Below are 18670 nucleotides of genomic sequence, written 5' to 3' on the forward strand. Positions count from 1 at the left end.
GCATAATCGATATTAATTAACACTATGACGTTTCAATATATACTATAAAAAGACTTACTTCTTCTACAGTAGAGGTATAGCATACAGGATGAAACACAAAAAATGAAAATGATGCTTATCCCTATCCCGACCCAGAGCCAGTCGATTTTTTCATTTCCTGATGTATCAATACGGTGAGTTGTGTTTTGAGAACTGTAAACATTGAAACCATTACAGGGAATGCTCATCATTAATTTTATACAATTATTTACAAGAACAATAATTAATGGTTGAGTTTAGATGGATATTCCGAAAAAGGGGTACAATAATGGTGATGTATTTTACATGTTTTAATGTGTTTATATTTATAAAGCCATTTGCATCTTACATATTTAACTTACCTTTTACAAGAGTGTTCGGCCAGGAAACAACCATTTCCAATAGATATACAAGCTGGGTCTGTAAAATACCAGTAGATACTGCAAAATCTGTTTATTAGGCGAGTAATTAATTCCGCGACTCAACATTTTTGCATCAAATCGCAAGAGTATAAAATCTCGAACGCCAAACTTCATTTAGTTTACATCTGTGTGTAAAATAAACACGAGATTTTAAAATCCGCGATATGTACTTTCCGAGATTTTACGCAGATTTTAATTCCTTGCGAATATTTAGGAATTTACAGTTTACAGATAGTTCAAACGTTGACACTATGCACGAGAAAATTGCTCCATGCTACTTTGTTGGCCTTCGCATAAAGAAATATTCTGTGTCCGAATTGATAACACAGTTGAAGATAAATAGGAAATTAAAAAAGTCATTTGCCATTTTGTCAAGTTCAAGAAACGGACTTCAAAGTGCAAGTGGTTATGCATCCGCACGTTTGAAAAAAAACCCCACTACGATCAGAATCAAATTACCTGGAAAATGAAAAGACATAGAATACAATTTTACTCCGGATATTCAGCTCGACAATTGCGATTTGGATGTTAAAGTCTCAGTGCATCTTCATTTATGGTAGATTAAAATCAATAGTATAACTTTTTCAGAAAATTTCTGCTTCCTTTATCATTTTGGATACCATTTAAACAATTTTAAAAAATATTTTTTTCAGTATTGTTTCAGTCATTAAGAACATTTTATAAAAATAACTGTTTTTGTTAATTACACGTGGGACCATGTAATTATAAAATTGTTAAAAAGGTCTTATTTACAATGCATGAAAGTTCCATACAAGTCGTTATGAATCCACTCGCAGTATTAATGCATTGAAACGATGGAAAACGCTTATTTTAGATTAAATATTGTGTTTATTTGCATGTACTAAGGCGAATTGTTAAGTATGAGGAAACTTGAATGGCAAGAGTGTAGATTTAAAGCAACTACTTTAATGTTTACTTCATTTTCTGCATTTGCTTATCACCATATTAAAAATTTTCTTTTACTGATCAATCTTTTAATTATGTCTAGGTATGGGCGGCGGAAAGGGTAAAAGCAATTTAACCAATTACCAATGCAACACAAAATGCCAAGCAAAGAAGTATCAGGAGAAATCCTACGCTGAAAAAAAAACGTACCCTTGAAATACAAGGAACTTTTAATGATGATTCAATTTTTTTTTCAAAGGAGCCAGCGAGAAAGGTTAAATGACTTGCCAGGGGTGGGGTGGTGGTTGGGAAACTCTGTATCTTGTTTTGTATCTTGACCTCCAAAATTTGGTCAAGCATATAAAGCATCAATTTACCATTCTATATATAAAATTGAAGATAATAATGATTAAAATTTTTGGGGCTCAAATCGTGTCCAATTTTAAGTCACTTTAAGAAATTGATTCTGAAATTATATTTGCAATGGAATTGCTTTTCTTATGAGTTGTCATATACATTGGCTTTTTAATATGTATATTAAATTTTCGAAACAAAAGAATGCTGGTACTAACCCCCCCCCCTCCCCCCCCCCAAAAATAAAAAAATAAATTCGCGCTATTGTCTTCTAGGGGTTAGTCCTGAATGTTACCCAAATTCGGAAGGATAAAAAGAATTAAAACAAAATCAGGGTATACTTAAAGATAGGGCTTGAATGTTTTATTAGTTGTCAGGTTCGATAAGATTTTCATTATGGCTTTCAGACTTTGCTTTAGAAATTTTGATTTTACAGTATATAAAAAGTATTGATTAGTTCTTGAAAAGAGTAAAGTCTGGCTGTTAAATCATTATGAAAGATGCCCGTTTGAAAAAAAATATATTTCTTTTAAGATTGGCTTTGCGTTTATAATGAATAGTGTTTTAAAGTAAATTTCTGCTTGCAAAAACAGATATGGCATATATCATTATGAAAGCCACGTAAGAAAAACATTAATAATTAATGATTATACAGCAAAACTCGTTTATAACGAATTTCAAGGGACCGTAGAAAAAACTTTGTTATAGCCGTAATTCGCTGTACGTTGATAACGAATTCGTAAAAAATATTATAGCGAATTCGTTATAAATTAAATGATTAAGGGTTTTTCCGGGTAACAGTTTTTCAAACTATCGTAAGTTATAAAATTAGTATTACTGTCATTTACAAAAAATGTCAATATAACCATTTCATTTCAATTTTAAAAAAAATTCCGTATACTATTTGAATTTGAGTATTTTATATATGCATCTTAAAATTGCATGTTTCTTCAATGAATTTTGAAATGGAAAAAATTCGTTATAAAAATGATAAAATACGTTAAAATTTTGCCAGCGGGGGTCTTAAAATTACTTTGTTATAGCCGTGTTCGTTATATACATCAATTTTCTATAGGTTTATATAAGAAATTGGCCTGGGCATGAATAATAATTCGTTAAAGCCGTAAATTCGCTATATCCGTGTTCGTTATATTCGAGTTTTGCTGTAATTATAAAATATACGAGGGTTGTCCCAAAATAGCGTAGACAAGTGGCGTTATTCAGTTAATCGAAGACAAAGGAAGATGAAATTCGTGCCACAAAGAATTCAAGAAATTTGCATTCAAATAATGTTTTAAAATCGAATATTGTTTGAGATTAAATTAGTGAAATGAAAGCATGTTAGATCAGAAATTCTACATGTGGCGCAATGTCAAAAACAAAAAGTTAAAATCAACATAATGAATTGAAAATTGGGCGAAAAAGTACTTTTCGAATGAAAAAATTCAAATAAAACATACACCGATATTTGATAATAATTCTATTATTTACTCAGAAAATGTTTTGGCTATAACAAAACTTTTAGATATTTTATAGCGCGTTTTGTGACAAGTTGAAAAGTTAAGTGGTAATAAAATGACGTTTTTAGCGTTTAAGGCGGCGCAGCAGTAACTGATACAATTTTGTAAAGACCATGAAATAAATCCTAAGCGGCTTTGGAAGTAAATGAAATTAACAAAATCGATGAGAAATGCGTTTTGTGAATAAGTAGTTTAACAACATTGAAAATATTTGAACAAGTATGATGACAATAAGTGGAAAAAAGAAACCCCGAACGATATCAATGGACGTCAAAATGTTGAACGACACATTTCGGTAAGACGGACGTTAGACAACAAGTAATACAGGGCAAGTTTGGAGCCGACAGATCGTTTGTACTTAGAAAATATTTAAAAACAAAACAAAGCTAGAAATATATATTGAATGTGCACGCAGAGTACATGTTCAAAGATAATATTTTTTCTAAGACATGTTCGGAAATAAAACGTAAATGTTATCGTGAACGATGTGGATGGTTTAGCAACAACGTAAAACTGGAAATTTTTGACATCGCACATTGCGCCGCCTGACAAAACTTGTTGTTACTAATTATTCATTATCTCGAGAAATGAATAAAGTACAGATTTGAACTTTTCAGCATTGTTTGCTAAAGGGTCATTGAAGAAAACATAGAAGTCTAATGAAATTCCAGTGAACAGATTATAAATTATGTGTCCTGTCTACATTATTTTGGGACAACCCTCGTATGTATTATCAAACATTCTAGATTTAAAAAGTGAAGACGGTATCTCAAAAATGGTGTTCAATTTGATGAGAATTTTAAACACAATATGGACTTAACATACATACATTAAAAAATTTCGTATAATACTAGAAATTATGTTAGCATTTACCAACTTGTGTTTTGATAAACTTAGCAGGAAGTAATATGCAAAAGTTATAACATTGTACACTTACATTCAAAGATGTTTATGCTTTGATGAGAGGCACTGGGACATCCATCTGTGAAGTTGTTACAGCTGTATGCATCAACATGAAAACTTTTTCTTTTTAGATATAAACAAACACCTGAAAGTCATTAAAATTATACCTAAGCCCTATGACCCTCATTAATACAAAATGATCTCATGGCATTTATGATCAGTTTTGCTTCAAAATTAATAAAACTACAAAGAAGGTATACTAATAACCGTATATCTAATTTGTCAAACTGTAAACGTCCTTTTTATACCTTCCTGAATCCATATAAAAGGTGCTGTGTGACAGAACTCTAACAGCTCCGTGAGCTTTTCGTTTGGTAAACACGTGTAGCCATTAGTCTTGTTACAGTTGAGAACTGACGATCTCTTGTTCCACTCTAATTCATTTCTGGGACAAAATGGTGTCGTGTACACAGGAGACTTATAACCATCAACCTTTTTCTGAAAAATTAAAACGTTATTTATACGGAATTTTTTTTTTTATCATGAGTAATAAACAATACATGTATATTCTTACGAATAATTTTGTCTCGGGTATGTGGTTATGGTCTATGCAGTTTCTGCCAAAAAATTGTTTTTGAAATAAAGTGCATCGAAATTACGTCACTATATCTAGAAACTCCATTAAAATATTTTGGTGTGAGTTGTTTAGAATTGAACAAGAAAATACTGAACCAAATGTTAACTTTATCAAATATTCGCCAAAAGGTATGTAATTATGCTTTTATTTCTAGGCCAGGGTTTCGTGTATCGTTGTTTTCGATATAATTAGTAAACTTTTGACTAAAACAACACTACGCTTATATTTTGAAGTTCATATTTAACACGTATCAATAGTTTAACATAAGCTTAACCTTGAAAGAGCTGTTAGAATCCTGTGTTACGTGTTCTTGTGATGCAACATGCCGTTTTCCGTGCAAACTATGTAAAAGTTGGGAATGTTTTTAGAGAACTGTGGAAATAACATAAATAATATAATTCTAGCAGCAGTTTATATAAAACTAATATTTTTTCTTAACTTGATATGTTAACGTTTTTGTGGAAAAACCGGAATAGTGTTGTTTTATCTCATTTTATATAAAAGAATATAATTATGTAAGCTATTTATAATCATCACGTGACAATGCACCGATGTTGGAGTAGTGTACTACCTGAGTTTTATTGCAGTGACATCTATTTAATGGGGTAAATAATAAGTCATTGGTCCGATTTATAACATCAATTTCATTTACGATTTTGTGTATTAGAGTAAAAAAATAAACGCTAAATTGCCCATATGCTTCCTTACACTACCCATGTATCTTATTAAAGACCCCGACCACACTTAATTCAACAAAGTAAATATGTAACTTTCTTTTTTAAAGTCAATGCTGGCAATTTACGATTTGCTATTATAATAGACTGTAGAATGCGCAATATTGTAGCAACGCGATACGGAGAACGTTCTAAAATGATCAAGGGTTTTTAGGAATAAGTTTTCCTGGATTTCAAGCTTATTTTGCCTTTCACTGGATATTCCATACCAGTCTAATGGTTGTCATATATTGTTCTTTCAAATCGTATCGTCCACTGTAACATGTTCGGGTGAATAAAATACCCGAATGTAGCAATGCATGAATCTCGACCTTTTATATGGGATGTGTAGCGATGAGCGTTACCATGGTAATAATAGAAAACGACAACTTATATATCGGTAGTCGGAGATAAAAGGTAAATAATGCATATTTATAAGCTATGTTAGTTTAAACATACTACATTGTAATCACAGCAACTAATACTCCAGCAACAATTAATGACACTCACTTAAAGAGTCCCTGGGGTTCAATGATAGTAATTTCAGGCAACGAGATATTCACAATAATTTTTTGCGTTTTATGTATATGTATTTCTCGTCTCTGTTTATCATCTAAAATCTAAACTTTTTTTTAAAAAGTCAAAATCAATATCACAGATGCTGTTAAATTTATCAAAAGATGTTCACTTTATACTTGCTGTCCTCCAGCCAAAAAAGGAGAAAACTGCAGCATTGCATTTTTATTTTTTTTTCATGGATTACTGTGGAATCATTTAAAATCGAGGGATTTTTGCTTATTCGCGGGGATGTCATTTCGTGGATTTGTTGGTTTTTAGTATCAGTAAGATAAAACATTCTTTTTAAAAAACTTTTCCTCGAGGATGTAAATTCTACATGGCTACCCTTAAATACCACGAACATTGAGCCACCACGAATTTTAATGATTTCACAAGTTTGGTGCCTACATCTGACCTCGTCAGGTGTGGACATCCACTGACGTATACAAGCTGACGCATAACGAACTATGAATCTATCCGTTTAATACAGTTTGACATGTTATTGCCATGCATTTTTTGAAAAAAATATTGCTGTATTTCCATAAGTCTAAAATTGATAGGTCTGATTAATAGATATAATTATCAAATAACATTTAAGAATATTTTTGTGACATTTAATTTTATAGACGCTTTTAAATAAATATATCAAACATTTCATTGGCCTGCCTTATTCTTTTCAGTTCATGTGACAAAATGAATTAAATAAATTGAAATGCCTAAATTCACTTTAAATGTAACCCAATCATTATATGTATCGCGGAAGCAGGATGTTTTTGTGTAAAAAAGTTTACGATAATTTATTAACGGTGAAATATTTTCGTTTCTTAAATTTTCATTGCAATACGGGATATTTATCATGATAGTTTAAATCTGGTAAAAAGCTGAAAGTAATATTCATTAACGACAAATTTAAACCAAGTCATCTGTAATACTATATCAGATGATCTGAAAATCAAGACGCGTCCATACATGTTTATGCAAAAAAAGATACATCAGTAGGTATGTGTGACGTCATAAATCCAAAAAATTAAGAAGGATAAGCAAGGAACAATTTTTTGGAGTGATGAGTTTTCACGGCTATTTCTCAGGAATGCAAAGACAAAAAAAAAATTACTACACGTTTTCTAACATTTATTTATACGAAGCTTTATATTTATGAAGAAAAAATCTTAGTGTTTAGAATAGTTACATATGACCTTTAATGATTTATGTACTGCTTTAAACAATATTTTTCATTTAGTTTGTAGGACCATTAGGTATTATATACTATTATATTTTAAATTTAATGTTTCGCCATTTGTTTTTTATCAAAGAATGCCTGTCGACACGTTCATAATCCAAAATTTCTGATAATATCATGTTTGTGCAGTACGTAGCAGTTGCAGCCATAGTTGAAACTGTAGAATATGCTAATTACATGTACATTGATATGCATAAAATATAATAAACACATTATATATTCCTTTAGTTATATTTTTTTTTTACTGTAACATTCGCAAGGACTCAGTTTTATCAAAATTGTGTTTCAATTATACACCTTAAAAATCCCAAGACTGACATTCCCTTTTTCCCTTTGTGTACGATCCTCTTTTGAAAAATAAAATTCTAATGGTGTTTTGTTTATGAGTATGACCTAAGTTATTCTTAACAACGACAACGGATTCATATTATCTCAGTATGTCAAAGAAGGGATATAGGATCTACAGGAATTATTTTGATTCTAAATGTAAACCATTATGATAGAATCTTATCAATTCCACTATGTAAAGTGAGTTGAAATGTATAAATTGATTAGTTAATAAAATCAATGAATTAATTTTTATCCTATTTTGGGCTTGTCAAGATTTTTAGTTTTTGGTTGAGTCGCCCCCACCCCCCGGTAATTACGTCGTAATATGTCATTTAACATGCAGGCACTCGTGTGTGAAATATAAACAATTGGCATGAAATCAAGGCCCTGCAAAAGCGGGTTTCAATGCACGATGTTTTTAAATCACCATTTACTTCGGTTTTGTATTCAAAATACTTAACGGACCATGTGCATGTATATGTTTTGGCTAGGATATTTTAAGATGAACTCAGGGACAAAGAGTTACAAACAGAACCATTCTCCTGTCTTATAGACCCACGATCATTATCTTGATATTTCATCCATAGAATTTGGTTTCCAAAACCAATGTTAGTTTATCTTTGGACTCATGTTGATGTTACGTAAGGTATTTTTATATCAATTTAATATATAGGCGCAGACCACTCACTTCAAGCATAACACAATCACATATTCAACGTTTAAAGATTGTCAATAATACTGTCAATAGACTAGAATATTGATTTATTTGAATGTGAATGAAGAGATAGTTTGGCAATGGGAGAAAATAAGGTAACTTTTTGTACATGCAAATGTTGAGATAAATTCCAATGCCTGCAATTTCAATATGTGCATCTTAGGTGCAATGCTATTATCCTCCACAATATTGAAATTGAAAGTAGCATAGTGAATAGAAACATAAACCACTTGAATGGTTCAACTTTAGTCAATTCAATTCTTAAACCGATTAACCATTTCATAATTCTTGAACACATAAAGTAGTGCAGGAAATATTTTTCATCGAACAATAAAGTTATAAAGGGTATGTCCAGTTGTATAACCGAAATATAGAGGTAAATTATTTACTTACGCATTTGTTTTTAACGATATTGGAGGAAAAGAAATATCCAAAAATCATGAAACACACTATTGTGTAACGGCCCATTTCGCCTCGTGAAGAAGTTTGCTCTAAAATGTTTAATGGGTCTCAACCTAAAAATAAAAACATCTCATTATTTAAAAATATCTTTCTGGTGTTTCCTGTAGAATGCATATGTTGGGGCACCGAAAGGTGTTTTATAAGAATATGTGTTACGAGGTAAAACATTTTTCTGATACCTGTTCTAAATTCAATAAAAAATACATTCATTTGCATTTATGATAGAAATCCACAAACCAAATTAAATATTTTAATCTATTTATAAACTATAAATAAACTATCTAAGCTGTTCACAATCCACAGAGACCCCTGCACCTAGCGTAGATACCTTCATGCCTCTGAATCAATACAATACATGTTTCAAAATCAATTCACAGAACCCTCTTGCCAAGGGCATTATTGGCTTTTAATAGGCTTTGGCTTAATTGTATGCTCAGGAATAGATTAATGATTAGAATACTCATTTCTTTTTTAATGTAGAAGTGACTGGCAACTTAAAAATCCTTTTGTTCACTTTTGTCGGAATTATAATTATAAAAACAAAAGTATATATTCTGCTTAATTGATGTAGGATATATCAAATTAACACTACCAGTCAACATCAGCTATCAGCTGGTGTGAAAATGGTGTACCTTTACTCACCTAGTGTATTTATCCTTGCAGTCAAGTTACTTATTCAGAACAATTGGAGGTTTATTCAGAATTCATTAAAAAAAACTTAGTTGCATGTTACTGTGGTTTCATCAATATTCGTTTATACACCGATTTCCGTGGATTTAGTTAATCCGCGAAATTAAATGTTAATTGAAGTGAAATTTCTATTAAAGGTCATATGAAACGATATCCTGATCATATTGAGTTATATACGGGAATGAGTTCATAAGTGCCTATTTAATAAGACTGACATTGTTTTTTGGATATTTTATGCAAAATGTGAGCGCCACAGTCGATCAAAATTACTTAATCGGGAAAAGGAACATTGACTTACGCGGCTTACCTCCCTTGCTTATGACGTCAGTAAGACCCAATCGCCTTATAAAGCTATTTTGTGAATACAAATATCCATGTCATTTTGCAGCATTTTAAAAGAAAAAAAATACTATTTTATATAAAACTTGTATAATTATACAATAATCAACCACGTCAGTATTTTCTCTCTCAAGAAATGAAATCGTGTGCGTTTTTATTTACATCTAATCGCGTGTACATAATGATATTCAGTTTCGAGACTGCAGGGAGAATGAATGATTTTCTTCATAGATCCACATGCAAGTATTATATTATTTTAATATAAGCATATTTATATGTTTTATTTTGATCTTTTTAATGAAATTGACATATTCAAAAAGTCTGATCGTTTTTTCCCATTTGCACGTTCATGCAATTCATTAAGATTTTTTTTCTAAACAACTTGTAGGCTCATTGTGCCTCATTCGCTTCACGATTATATTGTTTGTTTCACTTTCAAATTCACAAATATGTTACCATTCAATTATTTTTAGTCTAAGAGAAATTTCTTCAAATGTTTTGTTTTTGAAACGTGTACTTGAATGTGCGGTGTTTTGATTTTAAAACGTGTATGTGCGGTGTTTACTCACAGATCCCTTTTATCTCACTTTCTTCCGCAATGTTTTCTTTCGTTTTTTTTTATCATTATTGATGCTTGTTCTTAATAAAATCTGTTGATTATCTTCACATTCGTTCACAACTATTTTTATCAAACAACCGATTTATTTTACCGATACATTTCTAAATCCTTAAATGCCATATTTCCGCGATCTAATTTAATAAAACGTTAATACACGTGTACACAAAGTATTTTCTAAAGATATTGCTACATGTATATATCAATAAGTCAGAAATTTATATTATTTCGAAATAAAATTTAAGAATAATTTTGCAGCATTTTATAGCAGCTCTTAAATACAAACTATGTACACAATGCCTCAAACATTTTCATTGGCCTGCCTTATATACTTTTTTATGTGACAAAATAAATCAAATCAATTTAAATGCTTTAATTCCCTTTAAATGTAGCTCAATCATTATACGTACCGAAGAAGAAAATGATGTTTCTATTTCAAAAGGATAAGGATAATTCATTAATCAGCTGTAAATGTTGGAGCATTTCTTTCGTTAAATTTCCACTCCAGTTCGGGATCTTCATCATGATTTTACTTTTGTGAGAAGCTGATATTAGATTTATTCATTAACGACCAATTAAAACTAAGTCATCTGTAGGCTACTACGAAATCAAATGATCTCATTTGAAAAGAAAGACACGTTCATATATGCAAAAATTACTAAAATTTAATCGATAAACTACTGTAAAATTACACTAGTTTTAATGCATTGTTTACATCGGTGGGTCTCTGTGACGTCATAAATACACAAAATCAAGAACGATAAGCGGGCAAGAATTTTTTCAGGTGCTCAGTTTTCACGGTTATTTCTCAGTAATGCAAAGGCAAAAAAATCTTACATCATGTATTTTAACATTTTTTTATACCAAGCTTTATATTCATGAAAGAAAATCATAATTTTAAAAATCGTTTCATATGACCTTTAACATTTTGTATTGCTATGGCCATTGGCCGCGAAATAACATGAAAATTTGTAGCCTTGAATATTAATGAAACCACAATATACTGTGTTCATTAGTCTCAGTATGTTTGTATTGATCAGGTAAATAGATAATGTTTCACATTCATATGGTTACCTGTATATTAGTTTGAACACCTTCCAAAATATATCTACTCTTGGAATCGTACATTATAAATATAATTCATTAATTAGACACGTTGAAGCGTAAAAGGCATAGTCAACCATGTTTTTCTTTACTCGCTGCTATCACTACAATCCATATATATGTTGCTAACTTCTTACCTGTTGAAATTATTTCAAAGTATAAAATCCCACCTATCTTGACCTCTATTTTATATCGCCATAGTTAGTCGATTCCGATAAAATTATCAAACTTCATGCACTTAATACAATGAGAAAACATGATATCCAGATGTGCAGTAAAGCATAACAAAATCGAAGGGTTTATTTACCCGTGTGATGGTATTGGGAATAGTAAAACTAAAATGTGCCTTTTGATTGCCTGATGTCATGACGACAGGCATATCTAAGGTTTGAAAGTTGCATTCTCCGAAACAGTGCCGACAATGGGAGCAAGCAATATCATATTTTCACAAAAAAGATTAACCGATGCATGTTTAAGGTGTCAGCATTTACATTCACAATTGATGAAAATGTTATATGGGTGTTATAACAACAGCAAGCGAGAGTTTTCAAGTTAAAGGGATGTTCAATATCCAGTGCACGTGTGTAATCCTTTTTTAAATATAGATCAGCATTCCACCATATCTGAACGGTAGAAAAGTGGGGAGGGGGTCATCGCAACAAGTTGTAACATATTGTCGATTACGTTTTACTATGTAAGTAATAATTGGTTTTGGATTACCATTATACCAAGAGAGTTAAACAAATATATATTCATACAGCTGGAATGTTCACTGGAGGAACTAAATCGCCAAAGCGGGGTGTGACCCGATTTTCGTTCAGTTGGGCGATCTCATTATTCTTGAAAAGGGGACATAATTCGCTGTCTTACTAAATGTACATTACTACATTTAACAGTTACTTATCAAATGTGTTTGTTAATTCGATAGATTTTTTCGAAAACATCCTATTCAAAGTATAATATACATGTATGTAGCTGTTACAATGCTATCTCTGCATCTCTGCCAATGGTGGAGATCATTCAAATGCAAACATCTCAGCCGTTGCGTGAATGGTAAAGCAGGACTTCGCGTCCTAATGTCTCATTCATAGTTTTTGCGCTGATTAGAGGACGAGTCCGTTGGGATCATGCGAATACCCCAGAGCACACCGTGAATTTACATCACAGGCACGTAGCATAGGGGGTTGGGGTGAGGGGGGCTGCTTTCCCCTCCCCACTTTTTTGCAGCAGCCCTCCACTTTTGCAGGAGAATGTATTTAATCAAAGGCCTGAAGGGCCTGAGAGTCGACTCGCATTTGATTGTCAACAATGGAATGGGCGAAGTACAAAGATAAAGAATATTAATATTGCCTTCTTTAGATTAAGGGCATTACAGATATAATGCATGAACATTTGAATATGCAAGAAAAGAAAAAAAATAGTTTTAGTACCAAAAACTCGACACTGCACGTAAATGTACACTATCACACATGTATATAAAGCCTTCAATTTTGTATCACCCAATTGCACCTAAACGTTGTGCCCAAAGTGTTGTATTCCTTTCTTGGTAATAGGTTTTGCGCAATTATTTGTTGTTTTATGTGTATATTATGTTTGTAAATAATCATTCACCTGGTCATTTGAGGTAAGCATTCTTCTAGCTTTGAAAAATATGTAAAATTTGATACTAACATAGCGATGCAGCAGGATGTACGAGTACACACGGGTGAAACATCTACATCGAAATACTTTAAAATGTAAAAGGTTGTATAGATATTAGCAATTAAAAGAAAGATATATACATGGGGGACAATCCCAATTACGAGTCATGTTCATCTTTAATATCATTTCATCCTATAAAACGATATTACATATAGGATATTCAATCTGGCATTAATTTCAATACACTGCACGCGTTTTCGAAAATACCTGTCACTGACCCTTTCTTAAAAAAATGAAATATTGTTTGACTATTGTTATATCAACTATCAATATTCAATACTAATCAATCTTTTTTTTTGCAAATCCTCAACAGAACCAGCCATTTCATTCACAGTTGGAAAAAAACTGCCACTTTGTCAACCATATTCAGTTCAATGAGTGGAAATCAAGAAGAGATATGAACATTGTTTAATTCATAAAATGCAAGAAATACAGTATAAACTGTCAGTTATGAAACATTTTATCATTTTCATACAAGCCATTAATAAAAATTGACTTATAAACAGCATGCATATTGTGTAATAATCCATTCAGTGGCGAATGGACAAAGTAGGAAGTTATGCATGCTAAGTCAATAATCAATGGTGCTATAAGAGAAGGTCCATTTATACTATATTCACTATCTCAATCAGAACAATGGAATAATGAAATCTGCTACAATACTCAAAACAACAACTAAATGTAAAAAAAAAATAATACATGGTTATGACTACATTTCATTAGAAATTCTTTCTTGACTAGCTTACGTTGCACAGGTATTCATTGTTTATAAAAAAAAAACCTTGGTTTCTTATCAAAGTCTTAAAATCAAATAAATATTTTTTCACTTAGTCTAAAAAGAAACAGCATATGCATGCATCAACTTGCTTAAAAAGAATAAACATAGCATCTGCTACAAATAATTAGTTCTACAATTACTCAATGTTAAAAACTTATATTACATCTAAGAGTTAACAAATGGAAATGAGTTTTACATAAAGAAATCGTTTATTACCGGTATTAGCTTTTCAGTCATATTGATAGTGTATATAAAATATCACCTGATTTCTCACAAGTTTTTAAAAGTAGAAAAGACATTACAAAACTCTATTCAGTACAATCAAAATAAAAATTCCAAATTAACACATCCGTGCAAAAGCTGGAAGTGAAAATTTTACATACAACACTTTATCGTAAGAGAGATTATTGTGCATGAAAACATATTGCTCAAATTACAAGTTAATAATGTAACTTGACAGGAAAACTACCACTAAAATCCTCCAGCTACAGTTTTCTTCACAATTAAGGAATGCTGTGATCTTGTTTAAGGAAATTCTGTAAGCTGGATATGCTTCCCCGTCGTCAATGATAAGACTGAGGCCATTTTCCTCCATGTTATCAGCCATGATGTTTTCTGTGAGCTTTAGTTGACTTGGAGCTTTTACAGTCTGACAAATAAGACAAGTGAAAAGCTGTCAATGTGACAGCAAACCAGATTTTCTTTTATGTAAACTGTATCCATAATCCACGTCAACCCTTATCCAGTGAAATGGAGTACCCTACATGTATATGCAATATTTTGCCAAAAAATGACTAAGTTCAAAAGTTAGTATTTTTTTCATAAATTATCGGAAATCTAAATCCTAGCAATATGCACACCTCTAATATATGTACAATTGATCTGTAAAAGAACAACTTCCTATCTTGAGAACTGTAGGAGGAGTTATCCGTACAATAAGGGTACCCTATATGCAATATTTTGCCAAAAAATGACTAAGTTCAAAAGTTAGTATTTTTTTCATAAATTATCGGAAATCTAAATCCTAGCAATATGCACACCTCTAATATATGTACAATTGATCTGCAAAAGAACAACTTCCTATCTTGAGAACTGTAGGAGGAGTTATCCGTACAATAAGGGTACCCTATATGCAATATTTTGCCAAAAAATGACTAAGTTCAAAGGCTGGTATTTTTTTCATAAATTATCGGAAATCAAAATCCTAGCAATATGCATACCTCTGATATATGTACAATTGATCTGCAAAAGAACAACTTCCTATCTTGAGAACTGTAGGAGGAGTTATCCGTACAATGAGGGTACCCTTTTGGCAGCCGCCCGCCCGCCCATCCGCCCGCCCGCCATTTTCACCATTTTAATAACCGGATTTTTCCGTTGGAAAACCCGGTTAAAAATATTAGAACAAGTTCTTCCCAAACACATGCATGATATTTTAAATACATATGAAAACATTTTTTAAAGAAAATATTAAAAAGTGATGTAATTATATCTCAACTTCTGTCCTTCCAGTTGTTGAGACAGACTTCTCGTTGTTGTACGTCTGTACAACACCATCAGTGATTTTCAAGTGTTGGCCTTTACCCACATCTTTCTCGGCAAACTCTCTCCAAAGTGACACTTTGCACTTGCCCGTCCCATCCTTAAAGGTTATAGATTTGACTTTTACATCTCTTCCTCCAACTGATACAGTTCTTGCGATTCCTTCCTACAAAACATATACAGCTACTAAGGCATTGTTTAAAAAAGAGGTGTAAAAAAAAATGCTAATTGCTATTGTAAAACGCAATCATTTACATTAAGCATGGATGTTCAATTAACTTACACAGCGGTCGATTCGTTTCTTCTGCCTTGCACTTCCGGCATTTCATAGAATATACAGTGAGGTTGCCTATAACGAATCGTCTCCGTTAACGAATCACTTTCAGATAAACAACTCTATATTTTTCTATTTAAAGGTTCAATACTTAACTTAACATATCCTGTCATGTAGAGTTATTCTTGTTTTAATTATTTATCATGAAATTATTAAATTTTATCTCGTTTTATGTCGTTATTTCTAAACAAAGATGAACAAGCTTTTTGAAGACGCAGACAAAAAGCATGCGTGCAGCTGACTACTTTCACTTTTCGGTTGAGCTCTGAGGTGAACGGCTCATTGTATGTAAGCATATTTGGTACAGATGTTTAATAAAATTATCTGTCTACAAGCACTGAAAGCGCAAACATTTTCTTAATCAGAGAATAATTATATTAGCTATAATGTTGTGGGTAGTCAGGGTTCCAATAACGAATCACCGAGATGCGGGGATCATGGAGGGATTATGTCAAAATTAATTGATACCGCTACGATTATTTGCACATCTGCTTCAATAAAAAAATCCAAGAAACAACTATAAAAGATTTTTAAAACACATCTCATTCCCATTTTCTAGAACTTTTTTCCATTCGATTATGATTTCAACAATATTTTGGTTTCCCAAATTCCCTGTATTAATACGGATATTTATTGATTTAAAAACCCATGCCTTACAAATTTAAGTTATTCGTATTCGATGTCATTTAGCAGTTTATTTCCTAATTAATTTCCTACTATTTTCCTTGAACATGGATCCAGTTTGCAGATTCACTATACTTTTTTATTTTTGTTTTTAAAATATTTCATAAGTACAAACGATCGCTGATTCCATACATGTACAGGTCATGGGAAAATATTTATTTTCCTTGAACACCCATCCAGTTTGCACATTCAGTCATTCACTATACATTTCTAGATTTGTTTTAAAATATTTCATAGTACAAATGATCGCCGATTTTAAACGTCTGTCTTCCCGGTATTTGTTCTTCCATTTCTATCGGTGGAGGTTTCTTCTTTTTTTATTGCTGGATGTCAATACTGGGTCCTGTTTTTGTTTTTTGTTTTTGGTTGCTTAACTATACAATTACTAAACACATTTCTAGGCAATATCGTGTATTTTAATTTGTTTACTTTAAAATCGCCCTTGGATATGCTTCTAGATCTTTTAAAACATTTTAATATAATTAGTTACCGTGTGTATATATTCAAACGTCAACCTTTCTAACGTACGTGCTAAAAAATCTTTTAAAAATTCGGAATGGCTAAATTTTTTTGGAATAAATAAAAAAAAATGCATATATTTAAATGCATTTTCTTCTTTTTTTAAATCTTTTATTTGATGAGTTATTTTCCTCACGATATTCTTCAAGTTTCTATATGTTTATTTAATTTTTTTTAAGTGTCGTTGCGCTGCATTAAAAATTTATGATGTAGTACATATATGTTATAAAAACCCAATCTGATACAATCAATATCGACACATAATTTCAATGCAAATAACTTAAACCCGTTGCGACACAAACTTCATCATTCTGTGAGTTCTATGAACTGAATAACGTCACTTGTCTATGCAATTTTGGGCAAACCCTCGTACATGCCGTATTTCGTTTTTTTCTTGATCCATTTACATGCCATTGTATATTTCTTTGTAATTTCATGAAAAAATGTTTATATACACGTATCTCATAAAATTAACAATATTGATGACTTACAATGACTAAAAACTAAATGATTTTTAATAAATTGGTGGATCAAAGTTTACAAATCATGCAGTCATTTTTTTTACCATTGAATTCATTGTTATTTTTTCATGAATTTTCGGTTTCAATAGAATGAACTATTAACTCAAAATGAAAAAAAAAATTAGCATTTCCATTTTTCTTATTCATGCTTTAAAGCATATTAAAACTTAAAAAAAAAATTCGACACTGTCCCTAACAAAAAATAATCAGCTGTATATCACGTGATTCGGTAATGGAGAAAATGATCCGCTAAAGGAGAAAACATCGTTCATCAAAATACAGCGATAATTTTTGTTTAATCGTTGGTTGTTGGGAAAGAAATATATGATGTTATGAGTCAAGTATGGTACAATAAAACAATGTTGTATTATGAATTTAACTCGGGCTTGGTTACGTACTATCAACGCGAATTTACTTAGTGTTTCGTTAAAGGCGACCTCACTGTAGAATATTTATTTTTGTTTTGTTTGCTAGGATTTTTTGAAACCTTAACTTCGTCTTTCACCAATAATTTTTCTAAGAATTATTTGATACTGGCAAATACTCGTTACCGGTAAAACGACTGTACATTGAATTAAAACACAGGGTAAACGATTATATAGCTTTGCAGTCTAGCAAATTCTTAACATAAATATCAAAGAAAACAAACCGTTATTAAACTGTCCAAAGTAAAATAAGGTGCAAAACAGATTATTATTAGATGCAATGACTTACTGTTGCACAGTTCTGACGATCTCCACTGCACTGCTCAGCTTGAAAACTTCTCCTCGTGATTCTGTTTACTCAACAGCTGCAGCTTCCCGCGAAAAGGGTGGCAGGGGATAGTTTCGAAGGAAAGACCCGGTCAAAATTTGGAAATAAAGGGAGAACCTAGGGTTTGGCTGGTTATTTGAGGGGTAAAAATTGCTAGAATATTTATTGCATTCATTTTGTGGATAAAGGAGCTCGTGTCAATTTCATTGATATATGACACTTTAATACTGGTAGCACTTTTCATCAGATATGGAATGAAAATGCGAAACTGTGGCCAAAATTTTCACTTCCGGTTTTGTGCTTGAAAAGTA

The 18670-nt window shown here is 31.6% G+C and overlaps 1 protein-coding gene and 1 long non-coding RNA gene across 2 annotated transcripts; both read right to left on the reverse strand.

The window, feature by feature from the left end:
- Positions 1-32: 32 nt before the first annotated feature.
- LOC136271010 (uncharacterized) lies at positions 33-8845 on the reverse strand. The gene is made up of 5 exons (XM_066070075.1): positions 8710-8845; positions 4432-4621; positions 4158-4268; positions 381-438; positions 33-192 (listed from the first exon to the last, which is right to left on the reverse strand). The coding sequence occupies exons 1-5, from the start codon at positions 8782-8784 to the stop codon at positions 33-35; spliced, it is 594 nt and encodes a 197-aa protein (XP_065926147.1). The 5' UTR covers positions 8785-8845.
- Positions 8846-14000: 5155 nt separating this feature from the next.
- Positions 14001-18417, reverse strand: LOC136270748 (uncharacterized). The gene is made up of 2 exons (XR_010708602.1): positions 18321-18417; positions 14001-15714 (listed from the first exon to the last, which is right to left on the reverse strand). It is a non-coding gene; the product is annotated as an uncharacterized lncRNA (long non-coding RNA).
- Between the last annotated feature and the right edge of the window lie 253 nt (positions 18418-18670).

Source organism: Magallana gigas, chromosome 8, assembly GCF_963853765.1.
Source record: "Magallana gigas chromosome 8, xbMagGiga1.1, whole genome shotgun sequence".
NCBI lineage: Eukaryota > Metazoa > Mollusca > Bivalvia > Ostreida > Ostreidae > Magallana > Magallana gigas.